Below are 14,906 nucleotides of genomic sequence, written 5' to 3'. Positions count from 1 at the left end.
TTATGTAATTAATTAAGGTGTATGAGTGGAAGGTATTTCCACATGGAATGGTGGTGGTGGTGGTTGTCGTTTTTGAGTCCCTTTTACCTAACTGGCCTGCTACTAAATGGGTTTTTCTTGTGTGACGCAATGAACTATGTTGTTGAATTGTGGTTATTGTAATGGAAAAATAAGAGAGAGTTGGAGTTGGACAGCTCAACAGAACACATGCAGGCTTAGCATGAAGTAGTGTTTGAACAGATTTGGTATTGAGCACCGTCATGGTAGCGCAAATTAAAGGAACCTTCTCTGATACGTCAACATTCAAAGGGAGTCAGCATGTGCATGTGACAGGGTGCAATTTTTTTATTTTTTTCTTGAGATTAATTTTGATAACGATTCAGGCACTGTGAATTTGGCAGCCCCATACAGAGGGAAGGTTTTACGTCGTATATTATGGTATTTTGCTTGCTTCTTACAGGACACAGTAATCAATCACATGGTCTCTCTGTCACACTCCTATATTTCTGAATTGACTAAACTCTCCATTGCTTCTTTCTTCATCTTATATTAGTATTTCACTCTTCCCTTCAACAACATATATTTTTCCGCTTTATGGGGGCTAAAAACAACTGCCAAATATTTTCGAAAATGACATTCAATTACACCATCCTCTTATCCTCTAATTATTTAATTACAATAATTAAATTTGGTTGTACATTTTGTATAATACCATTCAAAAATTATAACTTTTGTATATTACACCATACCTTATTCGAGCAAATTGTTTATCATATTATTGGTTTGAATTATAAATTATTATCAATAATAAGTTTATTAATTTTTATATCGATTATTTTAAAAGTTGTACTGATAATATATCAGATCAATAAATTTATAGCATCTTACTATGTGGTTAAATTATAATATAGATTTATTAAAAAGTGTTTGTAATTCTAATTAAATTAATTAGTCAATACCATTTAAAAGCTTATTTTATTGTGTTTCATTTCATCTCATGCTCGTATAAATATACTAAACACGTCCACATACGTTTGTATGGTGTGCTCCTAGAAGGGAATGAGATAATATGAGACAATGATTTACGATAAATAATATGCATATGTAGTTGAAAGCGTTCACAATTGATAATTATAGGTTATTTATGTGATTTGTATTGGGGATAAAATATAACCATTTAGTAAATTAAATAACTCATTTACTCCGTCAGAAGTTTGATGCTAATTGTATCTATTTTAATAATAAAATATTTTTAGCTGAGAACAACAATAGCACGTTTGGAAATCCTTTTAAGGAGTACGTACTATATGTTTTTAAAAACATTTCGGTAAGAAAACAGCCCAGAAATGAAATGAATTGAAAGAATAGCTTAGGAGGATTACTCCCTACACCACCCCACTTTGTTATCTGCACCACCACAATTTTTTAAAATTCTTAAACTATTCTTTATATTTTAAAATATCCTACACTCTCACCTCTTTTCTTCAACGGATGTCAACATCCGTTGAAGAAAACTTCCACGAACGTGCCACATCCGTTGCCTTTTTTTGTTTTTTAGTATTTAGTTTTTTTATTTTTCTTGTTTTAAATTAATATATAAATATTATTTAATTATTTTAAAATTATTATTTAATTATTTATAAATTAATTTTATTTTATTTAATAAAATAATTATTATTAATTTTAATTTATGTATTATTATTTAAATAATAATTAAAAAATTTATTATAAATATATTAAAACGGAACGGATGTGGCGACATCCGTTGCTTTTTTTGTTTTTTAGTTTAGTTTTTTTATTTTTTTTTGTTTTAAATTAATATATAAATATAATTTAATTATTTAAAAATTATTACTTAATTATTTATAAATTAATTTTATTTTATTTAATAAAATAATTATTATTAATTTTAATTTATATATTATTATTTAAATAATAATTAAAAAATTTGTTATAAATATATTAAAACGGATGTGTCACGTAACATCCGTTTCCTTTTTTGTTTTTTAGTTTTTAGTTTTTTAATTTTTTATATTTTAAATTAATATATAAATATTATTTAATTTTTTAAAAATTATTATTTAATTATTTATAAATTAATTTTATTTTATTTAATATATTATTATTTAAATAATAAATAAAAAAAATTTTAAAATTCTATTAAACGGATGTGGCACATCTGTTAACGGATGTGGTCAAGTTTTTTTTTTTTAAATAAAAATAATAAACTAAAATATAAAATATGTAAATGGATGTTACGGATGTCAACATCCGTTGAAGGTGAAACGGATGTTGACATCCGTTTTATAAAAGGACAAATAAGGTATGAAGAGGTGCAGGGAGCGGTTGGTAGTGGTGGAGGGAGCAACTCTCATAACTTAGTTCAAAATGGGCCACTTGATGACCCAATTTAAAAATGGTCAGGTCCAATTTTGGGCATTTTCAACCTGCCCTCCCATTGTTTCATCCGGCACACTCTCTAAAATATGAATCTGCCCTATATGATATGATATCTAATACATAGAGGGGTGCCATTGAATGAAGTAGTACGCAACAATAGGAAATTCCTAGTCAACAACAGGCACAGTGAGCAGGAAATTTTATATTTGGATACGGTCTTTTTTTCTCTTAACATTTTCTCATTTAAATTTATGATTTTTTTTTCATATTCGAATTGTTAAAGAAAAAAATCTCAAACTTGAAGACAGCAGGAAACTTATTGAGACAAACAACATCTTACTTGTTTCATTTGAATTTTACATAGGTTGATATCAATTTTTCTTTTTTGTTTATGTTTTGTTTCAAATGAGCAGTTGGAATGTTGGTAAAATTATCAAGATCAATTATTTTTTAATTATCACTAATAATAATTATTAAATTTGTAAAGTAATTTTTTTAAATACATTGTTAACTAATTATTATTTTAATTTGTAAATATCTGATAAAGAAACCACTAGTGGAAAAAAAATTTTATGATGACCTATCGGTGATAAAAATGTAATAAACGTAAAATAATAAAAAAGAAAAAAATTAATGATTATTATTGAATATGTTTTTTATTTAATTTTTACTATTGAACAATATTATTAACAATTAATTGTATAAAAAAAATTTATAGTTTATTTTATATAATAATATTTAATTTAGTTTCAAATTATTTAACAGTATATTTTATTATTAAAGTATTTTTGTGATAATCAAATAATTTTAATAAATAAAAGGCGGTTTTGTAAATGCAAGTACGTAATAATGGTTTTAGAAACCTTAATAACTAGTGACGGTTTTGTAAACTCCAATAATTAATATGATTTTTAAAATCTTAATAACCAACGACGATCTTGAAAACTCCAATAAATAGTAATAGTTTAAAATTTTTTTGACAAATTACAATAATTCTATAAACTCTAACAAATAACAGCGGTTAAACTAAAATCGGAAATAATATAAAAATATTTCATAATAAAATAACCCATAATAAATTTTGATATTTTTTATAATGTATTCATGTTATATATACTGAAAGGAAATATGGAAAACTCGTACCATGCTACCAGATTATAATTAGTGGTGACTTCCAGAAAATGATGAATTAAAAAATATGGTAATATGAATATAAATTTGTAACGTGTTAGTTCATTCACTCCATGCAAATCTTTCTCCTACAGACAGAATGTTCCTCCCTCTTTCCTGTTAGGCTGAATCAATCATCACTATCAAACTTTGCCCCAGTCAATAAAATTCGCTGTTGATTGATTCCTTTCAGAACAAAATACGAATACTTCTTCACAACCGCGTTATACCCATACAAACTTCAAATCTCTTCCCTATCTTATCTATATATAACTACACCCACCATTTCCTTCTCACAATTCACCCTTTTCTCTCCATCCTCACAACAAATTCTCTTCACCCTTTATACTTTTATTTACATCAACCAAGCATGGCCGATAAACAACCCCACTTGAATGGTGCTTATTACGGTCCCGCCATTCCCACAGCCGAACCACCACGCTACCGCCCTCAACGCGGAAGAAGCTGCTGTTGCTGCCTCTTCGGAATCTTGTGGAAGATTCTGGTTGTACTCATCGTCCTCGTTGGCCTCGCAATCCTCATATTCTGGCTGGTTGTTCAACCCCGCTCCTTCAAGTTCCATGTCACGGAAGCCGACCTAACCCAATTCGACTATAACGCCGACAACAGCACCCTCCACTACAACATGGTCCTGAACTTCACCGCACGCAACCCCAACAAAAAACTGAACATCTACTACGACAAAGTGGAAGCATTGGCATTCTACGAGGATGCCAGATTCTCCAATGACGATGTGATAACGCACATGAACTCGTTCAGGCAGTACACGAAGAGCAGCAGCCCCATGAGCGCTGTTTTCTCAGGGCTGAAGGTGGTGACACTAAACAATGAACAAGTGTCTGAGTTGAACGAAGACAAGAGCGATGGCGTTTACGAATTCTATGTGAGGCTGAACTTCAGGATTCGATACAGACTCGGGGATGTCATCTCTGGTGACTTCAAACCCAAGGTCAAATGTCATATCAAGGTTCCCTTCCCTAACAATGCCTCTCAAACTTTTCAGACCACCAAGTGCGACGTCGATTACTAGATTACATCTCCCATTTTCTTCCATTCATTTTCGTTTTTTCTTTCTTTACCATTTTTTATATTTTATGTATACGTTTTCTTGAAATCATATTCATGTAGATACTTCTATAGAATTGTCTTTCACTTTTATGTCTTGGTCTACGTACATATATACACTACAAAAAAAAGGAATTTTACCAGGGGTTTTTCTCAATATTACCGGCGGTTTTAATCCCTGGTAAATACATTTCCTGCGGTTGACAAAACCACTGGGAAAATCACTGTCACAAAAATTTCAGATAGTTTTTGCGGGGGTTTTCAGAAACCGCCGCTATTAGCGGGGGTTTTTACAGAAACCGCCGGTACTTGTGGGGTTCAGAAAAACCGCCGGAACTTGCGTGAGCTAGTAAAAAACCGCAAGTATTTTCTGATTTATGTAGTTGGGGTTTTAAAACCGCCGGTAATGAAAATAATTTAATTTTTTATTATTCAAATTATTTGATTAATGTGATTAATATAAAAACCAAAAGTAATTATTATAATATAAAATAAACTCTAAAATTTTAAAAACAATTAATTTTTCAACTTAAGAAATAATATATGTTCAATCCTAAAAATTAAAAATAAACATCTTTTACATAACAAATCAAAAAATATTATGAATAATAATTATCATGCTTGTTCTTCATTTTCATCATCATTCTTGTTCTTCATTTTCATCATTATTCTTGTTCATCATTTTCATCATTATTCTTGTTCATCATTTTCATCGTCATTTGATATGGTTCATCTATCATATACCTACAATATAAAATAATAATTAATCAATAATTTTTAAAAATGAACTTGCTTCCTTAATCATCAAATATATTCAACATCATTTCATCCTTGCATTTTATAGCAACTTAAACCACCACCTACCATTTTACCAAGTGGCATTCATTAGCAATAAATCATAGACTTGCCATTTTGGGAAGTGAAACTCTTGGTAGCCCATTACCACACGTTAATACTACCAAATATGTTGTCCCTGCAATCAATGAAATTTGAACAGAGTTTCTGCTATAGTATTACTAATTGTCATGCTTTTATTCATCCAATCAAAATGAAACCTATCAACTCTAAATTACCTAATCAAATAATGAAAAAGGATAATTCATCATGAATAAATCAATGATTTTTTCAACCTACTACGTTAAAGCTAAATCACTTGAAAAGGTAGAACTATGCTAAATAATACAAATTATTGAATGTGTACCATATTTGAGAAACCTAAGTTAGAAAATATAATTCTGTTTTCATGGAACAAAAAATCTGCAAATGATTAATGTTAGTATTTAACATAATTTATTATATAAATATTTTATATTTTATGATTTTTCTTTCAATAGGCTATGTATAACTATTTTTGCACATCTTTCCAATATTATAGGAAAATTTTCACGCATAAAATTCATCTTTCTTTTATGTTTTTAACTTTAACAAGGAAACAACAGAATTTAACAGTAAACCTTAATAGGACAGGGGAGACTAAGATGCAACATGAACAAAGCACCTTCAAAACCAAAACATATATTAATATAACAAGAAGAAAAAACCAATAATAAACATTTTTCAAACTTGGGGTTGAAGTGCTTCCTGCTCTCAGAATGATACCAAACCAGCACTAAAAAGCAACAGGAGAATGAAGGAAAACAAGGTTGATGGAAACTGCAAGAAAAAAATTGAAATTGAAATCAAAGAAAAAAAGCATTTCCCATGAGCTATTACCGTGAAAGCATTTTAGAATCCTAACAATCAATGCATAAACTGAGTTGAATGCAAATGAAATAACTTACAGATACGTAAGGCGTGGTATCGTGCTCAACCAATTAATTTGGATCTTTATATAAATTTGGGTATTCAACCAGTTAATCAAATTTCTAACTATCATGGTTTTGGTGGGATCTGCAAATGATATTCAGAGTACACTTCATCAAATTTTTCAACTAGCAAACGAAGACAAAAAAGGTTGATCCACAAAATTATGTACCACAAGATAATCGGTGGTGTAAGGGTATGGATTAGCCTTGGGAATCCTTGCTATTTCCTCCTCCAACTCTTTGTGCAGAAGTTCCATGATCAATTTCTTCTCTTTCTCAGCACCTATTTCCTGTAATGATTAAGAATGTTGGTATAAGAATAACTAGATCAAAAACATTACAGTTTCAAACTATGGGGAAGTAATGAACCTCTGTGTGGAGATGAAATGCATTTGAAGTTGTCTTTCTTTTAGTTGGGTTATGGTTACGTTCAGGTTCAGACTTCAAAGAAAGCTACAACCATAAAAAATAAAATGATTACTCTTAATAGATAAAAATGGTTTCAGAATTGAAAAGAAAAATATTATTTTTATATTCTAGATTACTGAATATCTGAGAGCAGACACTTCATCAGTTTTATATGCTGCGATAGCTTTAGTTTACTACAGTTCACCTGTAGTTAGGAGCCTAGCCTAATACAATATAACATCAATCAGTTTTCAAAGTACATTATCACAGTTCAACCATAACTAAGATGATTATAAGTTATAACACATGACTTAATCATATTCTCAAACAAGGAAAGAAATGACACCTGCCTACAATGATCTTTTGCGTCCTGAAAGCAAATTGTTACCTGAAAAACAAAGCAGAAAAGTGTTTATCATAACCACATCTTTGTTTATCATAACCCCTTTAAGAACTTGATATAAGTATGAAATTAATGAATTCAATAAAATTTTCAAGTTTCAGTAATATATTCCCAATATAAAAGTAGAAAAATGTTTTCAAGAACTCCCACTCCAAAATGTTTAGCCAGAAAAATAATTGCGAAGAAAATAAAGAATGCCAACATAATAGAACCTAAAGTTTCCCTGGATATCCAACCACTGCTTCCCAAACCTTCCTACCACCCACCGTTTGCACACTTTGCACCAACTTCATTTTAGTTTCCCTGTAAAGCCCTTGCATACAAAAATAATATAATTATTCTGGGTAGAAGATGAAGGAGCTAATCAATAAGAGATTAAAAAAATGAATTAAAAATATTTAAGTAAAAGAGAAGGGAAGATAGCTTTATGGATGCAACTTTTGACACCAAGATCATAAGTAGGGGTAAGTTTGAAACTTTACATTAATACAAATCTGTCTAGAACTGTTGACTTTAATATTATTCAAGGTGCTACCAAAGAAACGAAGTACGTACGAATCCTATATATTGTAATTGAAATATGTTCTAAAAGTAAATCCATTCATTCCTCTGAAGCCTTTCATGTGAAGATAACAGAGCAAAGTTTCATGTTGAGATAAAAATCTTTATTGTCTTAATTAAGCTCGATCATCATAATGTTCCAGTGATCAATTGTTGCTCTTGCATACAAACACCATGGTCGAAACATGTATCTCCCTACAACCAACAAGAGAGACTAAAGTCAAAAATCTTTATTGTCTTAATTAAGCTCGATCATCATAATGTTCCAGTGATCAATTGTTGCTCTTGCATACAAACACCATGGTCGAAACATGTATCTCCCTACAACCAACAAGAGAGACTAAAGTCAATCCAACTTGAACAGACAACAAAATTAATATATGAGAATTTAATAAAACATAAAGCATTTTAGTAAGTAAAATAATCTACAGCTATACTGCATCGATCCAATATCCATCCTCTTAACTGCAACACGAGTAGAAGTAGAAGAACATTCATCAAAATCATCAGCCAACTCTCCAAAAAGCCTGCCACTCATAGAGTGCCTACTTTCAAGATCTACCACTCCACAAGTTTAGGTTTGAAGAATGATAAGTTCACCAGTTTTCATAAATTATAGAAAACACGAATTTTCAAAATCCCCTTCGAAACCCTAACCCCCAAATCACAAGAATCAGAAAAAAAAAGAACATGATTCGAACCCTATTTAGCGAAGCCCATCCCTGCGCCGTGAAGACGTCACCGCCGTGGTACCCACCACGCACGGTAAGGATGGAGGTCGCGCCTGGCCGCCGAAACTTGCGTTTCCTCTCTACCAAAACCGAACCTAAATCTCCTCCTTTGCCATGCTCCTTGCGCGAGAACTCCACGTCTTGTTTGAAATGCAGAAAACGTGAAGAACAACGTTCGAGACGCGAAGGCTTCAAGACGCGAACTGAAATCCAAGAAACGTAGATAAATGGCGCGGGAAAGAAGTAGGGTTGGCGAAAATGAGTTTGGAAACTGAGAGATGTAAAGGAAGGTTCAAGAAAAGGGAGAAAGAGGACTGAGAAAATACTAATAAAAAATAAGTTTTAAAAAATAAAAAAATAAAAAACATAGCTGCGGTTTTATTAAATACCGCCGAAAATTACTTGGGGGTTTGAAAACCGCCGAAAGATAACCTCCCCTAAAATGTATTATTTTTGTAGTGATAGCAAATCGAGTACGTTTTTCATGTAATAAATTTCAGAATCATATTATTTTCACACACAACAAACTTTTACACTCATTTCATATTCACTTTTTTACCTTTCGATAATCTCTTTTCCTTTGTAAACATAAAATTTTAATTTTTAATAACTATTTTACTCTACATTTATAAGCATGAAAAATTATGTTGTAATAATTATTTTACCCTAAAATAAATTGTCAATTGAGCAATCTCTAGCATAAGAGGTGGTACAGAATAGATAAAAATAATAATAAAGTAATATATATTTACAATTTATTTGACACAGATAAAATGATTATACAAAAATATTTTTTTTACTTTTAATAAAAAAGGAGATAAAAAGTAAAGAAAAATAATATCAAATAAATTTAAAAGAATTTGTATGTACAATAACAAAGTATCATTTCTCAATAGAGGATAGTATCTATTTGTGGACTACTTCAGCGCTTCAATTATTTTGGCATACCGGTACAGTTTATAATATTATTTATGATTTGTGGTATACTTTTAATATATAAAAAGGTTAACTGTGATTTATTTTTTATTTTCTAAACTGATGTGTTGATTATATTTTTAGCGAGTTAGTTAAATTGTGCATAGCTCAAAAATATATTGGGTAAAATTGAAGTTATGTGGTAGTCCAAAACAAAAGATAATAACTTATACACCATAACAATTTTGATATAATAAAGATACTAAAAAAAGTATTTAGATAAGTTTGTTAGGTTTAAATATACTCACAATTGTCTGAGCAGTCTTTTTAATTTCATTTGGCCTATCCATGTCAAGTTACTGATTCAAATCAAGTTATTGCTTCTTAAGCAAATTGTAAGTATAAAAAAATATAGATAACTTACCTGCAAATAGTCACTAAACTGACAATTTTCAATCATATTCACAAAGCAAGTTTTACCTCCAAAAGTTTTTTTTGTCATACCCTTATAGCTATAATTAATAAAAAGAATTATCTCAATTATGGATGTGATGAATTCACCTACATGACTAATAGTTTTATTTAGTCATGACTAAACAATAATTATATGACTAAACAATAATGTTTAAGAATAAAAATCACTTTTAACTTTTGGGAATGAAAATTAATTTAAAATTAAGAGACTAAAATATTATGTCTATATTTAGAAAACCATTCAAATTTAATGGATTAAAAAATGTTTTAACAATAAATTTAAAATGACTTATAATGCCATTTTTAATTATTCATATTATTATTGTTTTGAATATTATTAGCCACAAGTATAATACACGAATGGCGAAAAACAATATTTTCTAAAGATTGAAAAAACTAAATAAAAACAAGTTTTAAATAAGAGGAATAAAAGAAAACATGGTCCAATTTAAATAATTAGAAATATATATTTAAATTATTAAAAATATACTACATTATATTAGTCCATTTTAAAAATGATCGAACTAAGACTAAATTATAAATAATGACAATAACTTATTGAAAACACATTAGGAGAAGCATCAAACAAAAGTTTAACAAGATAAAAAAAAAAAAAAAAAGACTGCACATACTAACAAATAGTAATATGATCAAAAAACCAAGAGAATAAGAAACACAGGTGTAAGATACACTGCCATAATCTTTTAATTGTGTAATGCTAATTTTTTTTAAATTTCTCACTACTTTATAAAAAAATTAATATGCTGAATACGTTTGAAAATATAAATCACATTTTAATATTTTCCATAAACAAATAAGAAAGATTTAACAGAAAAATGTTTTTTTTAGAAACAGCTAATTAAATGGTAACACCGAGCTGCAATTTCGTTAGATGTTTAAGGTCTTACACAAATAAAAAACACGCATAAGTTTATTTTATCTCCAATCTTTTTAACAAACTTTTATGAAACATGCTTGTGGATTCTGCTGCAACGATGTTGAACGGTAGGAATTTGGTATCAATGGCACATTGCCGTATGTGTCTAGAAGTTCACCCAAAAGTAATACCAATGACTATTTAAGTGAAAGTAGGTTTTATATTATATTATAGAATCAGCAACTATACAGAACTGCAACAGCAATTATATATCCAATATATGTAAAGCGAGGAAAAAGAAATGTTAATTATCTCAAAATGAAAAGATTAAATGTCTTGGGTTAAAATAAAATGCATTTCATCGCGGTTGTTGTCGTAAATCTACATCAAACATTCCTCAGGTCAAAACAATAAGCTGTGGACGGATTCCTTTAACGAGTAGAAAATCAAATAACAGGGACAAGTGCTTGTCACCGCGTTTCTTCGACGCGTTTTTCTCTCTAAATATTTTTTTCTTTCTCTCCTTATATTTTTTGGGCAAGAAATTATCAATGGAAAATAGAAAATGAAAAGAGAAGCCGTGAATGGAAAGAAAGTGATTATATATTTAATAGGTGAAGAGAGAAAAAAAAGTTCATAATTGAATTACTTTATATTTATTAGTACTTAATTGGTCCAATAGAAATAATTTGGCGCTCAACGTATATTTTATTCACTTTAACTTTAAATCAATCGTGCAATATTTATAAATTAAAATTTTCAATCTGTTTTATTCATTCTATACATATAGGATGGTATGGGTAGGTAGGGTAGAAATAGAGTACAAGCGCGTTGTTCCATTGAAACTGAAATTAGAATCTTCAATTCTTGAAAGCCTTAACTTTCTATCTGTGTCATATATTCCCATCTAATTCTCTCCATCAATTCCCATCTCTGATTATATTCATCTTCTGCAACCATGGCCGATGCACAACGCCGCTGGAACCACGCCCATGACGATGACGCCATTCCTCCGCCAGACAAACCGCGCTACCGTTACTGCAGCAGGAGCTATTGTCGCTACATATTCGGAATCTTTCCCAGAATTTTTCTTGCACTCATCTATAATTAATTATTTTGGTTTTTCGACTTTTGGTATCTAGCTCCAACATTTGCAGTTTTACGAACATCACATATTTAGGAAGTCCTTCTATCATTTCCAAGTTTCAACAATAAAATTGTATGTACTACAAATACTAAAATACCCTGTGTTGATTTTAACCATAGAATTTGTATCGTGAAAAGTCCTTGACTCCTCATAGAGAGATATTGCTGTGTACTGGTGTGCGGAACTCCAATGCTTAATGCTTTTTCTTAAATCTCCGTCACAAAATGCGGACATAATTCGGAGACAACTCCATGAAAGATGTTTTAATGCATGATATAAACTGATCCAGCATGTAATTACTTTAATCAATGAACTATAGATTACGAAATGTTTGAGCCAGTTGAAAACTTACTGTTAAGAGCGCTATAGGATCATTATTTAACCATCCAATTTCTATTATTATGTACGAGATGTTTATACGAAGGGATGTGATGGAAGTCACACATCAACTAAAAATAAGAATAAATTATAATATATAAGTGAAGTAAAAATCTTACCTTACAAGTCTATTTATAGGGATGAGTTAGACTAAAAAGTTCACTTCTTAATAAAATTTATGATGATAAATTTTTCAAAAGCTTTGATTTTATTTTAAAGTAATTCCTCTCTTAAATTAAAAAAATAAAAAAACAGAAACGATTTTATAGAAACAAACTACATATATTCAGTTTGGAGTAATGGTTATGAATTTTGAGAATTTCTCTGTATATTGGCTCAACTAGTTGAGATGCATGTTAAGAGAGAAACTTTATTTAAAGTATGGGTGTTGTGAAAGTGTTTTCTTTGTAAGGATATTGTTCTATGCGCTTCAAGCCTGACATCTCAAACTTTTTCCTCTTTCACATTGAATTGATTATTAATCTTGACTATTATAACCATTATTTGTTTCTAATGAAAAAACTAGTATTTATTTGTTTGATATAGTGATTGCCATACAATCCGCCAAGGGAAATAATTTCTTTCTCCAATAAAAAGAAATATTACGTGAAAAAAAAAGAAAGGTTTTGTATGTCAGTAAAGAAAATTTAACATTATCTTCGATCTATAAACCAAACCTAAAAGAAAATAAAATTATAATATTTTTATTTGTATTTTTTTTAATTTTTAATTTTTATATAAATATAGAATTTTAACTCATTTGATTTTTAATTATCTTTCTCGAGTAAATGTTCCCCACACATGTTGGGTAGAAATATTTCTTGAATACGAAAACTAGTGGTAAGCCTCACTATAGAAAGTGAAAATTCACCAAAGGTAACTCAAATTTTATGTGACAAATGTTTTAATTTGTATAGGATTAAAGAATTAGTTATATAGAAAAAGTAAATTCTACAACATTTGTGACACTATTATTAATAAAACAGAGCTGAATATCTCATTATAAGGTTGGTATATTCTTCAAGAAATATATGCTTTCCCAAAAATCTTAATTGCTTGAAGTTATGTATTCGGAAGTTTGTCATCTGAATTGTAACGAGAAATCTTTTATATGGTGGAATACACATTTTTATATTTTTAACGAATCTGTTTACCCTCAAATCAGATTGCCTTTTTGCATAGGTTCATAAGTTATTTGTTTTCAATTGTTAACTCGTGTTGAAATGTTTTGAGGGAATAAAATATTTATTCATATACGAGCGATTTTAACTTCTTGTTTTTAATTTTCTTTTCCATTTATGAGCTTTCATATATATATATATATATATATATATATATATATATATATATATATATATATATATATATATGGGTTTGCTAACTAGTTCTTTTTTAGTTTTTCAGTTTGTACATTTTATCAATGTGTACCGGATTTTAGTAGGCAAAATCAAGGATATTTGAATAATTTTCATTTTTAAAACTAAAAAAATAAAAAACACCTAAACCTTTACTCAATTCCCTCATTCCTCTCAACCCTTTCTCTTCATCTCTCTCACTCCAACATTTTCTCTGTCATCCCCACAGTAGCTCTAACTGAAAAAATGAGAAACACTCGTTGTTAAACAATTTGCCTTTGTAAGTTGAGAATTTGCCTTTGTAAGTTGAGTCATTGGTATGAGGATATTTTTGTATATTAAAATCCGGTACACATTGCTAAAATATATCAACTGAAAAAAAGCGTACGCTAGTTAACAAACCCTTTTCTCTCTCTCTCTCTCTCTCTCTCTCTCTCTCTCTATATATATATATATATATATATATATATATATATATATATATATATATATATATATATATATATATATATATATATATGTTTGTGCACTTGAAGGAATTTCATACCCATTTTATTGATTATAGTGGATATAGATAATTCTTTAGGTAACAAAATTCTTTCCCCTTAAAATTTTCCATATATATATTATGTGGTAGTTCATGATTGATCTGTTTTAAACATAGGAATTAATAAAATAATAACACATAATCTATTGTCAAAAAAATGTTAAAAAAATTGTTAATATATCATTATCCATATTGTTTCGGCAAGATTTAGATCCCAAATCCAAAACATTCAAAGTTGTCCGCCCCATCATCCAGTCTTCTCTCTTCTCCTTGTCCAAGCCGCGGAGAGGTCCATACAAAAGACATTCTGGCGCTAAAGTCAGTGACTTTGGGTAATAATCTTGTAATCAGTTAAAAGTTTTTTTTGTCCTCTTTGTGAGACAAATATTTATAAATTATGATGAGCTTACCGTTAGATCTGATTCATTAATCACCAATAAATGACATTATTCCTATTAATTGTTAATAAATGACAATTATTTTCATTAATTCCTCATCAACGACAGTTATTATTATTGAATACCTTAACAGCTGTTTTTACCGATCGGTTAACTGTTTGTCCGCTCAATTTATTGGCGTGAGAGTTATCATCAGTCGGTCATCAGACCGAAGTAACTTAAAGACTACCGCCTAATTGGAATGAGCTCAA

The 14,906-nt window shown here is 29.5% G+C and overlaps 1 protein-coding gene and 1 long non-coding RNA gene across 12 annotated transcripts; one reads left to right on the top strand and one right to left on the bottom strand.

Moving 5' to 3' along the window:
* Positions 1-3,845: 3,845 nt before the first annotated feature.
* On the top strand, positions 3,846-4,749 carry LOC108328580 (NDR1/HIN1-like protein 10). The gene has a single exon (XM_017562460.2). It carries the CDS (start codon positions 3,941-3,943, stop codon positions 4,619-4,621), a length of 681 nt encoding a protein of 226 aa, XP_017417949.1. The 5' UTR covers positions 3,846-3,940; the 3' UTR covers positions 4,622-4,749.
* Positions 4,750-5,116: 367 nt separating this feature from the next.
* LOC108326807 (uncharacterized) lies at positions 5,117-8,861 on the bottom strand. 11 transcript variants are annotated; one of them, XR_008247087.1, is made up of 9 exons: positions 8,535-8,861; positions 7,485-8,154; positions 7,216-7,257; positions 7,007-7,093; positions 6,831-6,914; positions 6,632-6,751; positions 6,438-6,546; positions 5,521-6,309; positions 5,117-5,400 (listed from the first exon to the last, which is right to left on the bottom strand). It is a non-coding gene; the product is annotated as an uncharacterized LOC108326807 (long non-coding RNA). The 11 variants fall into 11 exon arrangements; XR_008247090.1 differs by having other exon boundaries at positions 7,075-7,093; XR_008247088.1 differs by having other exon boundaries at positions 7,007-7,088.
* Between the last annotated feature and the right edge of the window lie 6,045 nt (positions 8,862-14,906).

The sequence above is a fragment of the Vigna angularis genome, chromosome 2 (genome assembly GCF_016808095.1).
Source record: "Vigna angularis cultivar LongXiaoDou No.4 chromosome 2, ASM1680809v1, whole genome shotgun sequence".
In the NCBI taxonomy this organism is placed as follows: Eukaryota; Viridiplantae; Streptophyta; class Magnoliopsida; order Fabales; family Fabaceae; genus Vigna; species Vigna angularis.
This window is presented reverse-complemented; position numbering and strand designations above follow the sequence as displayed.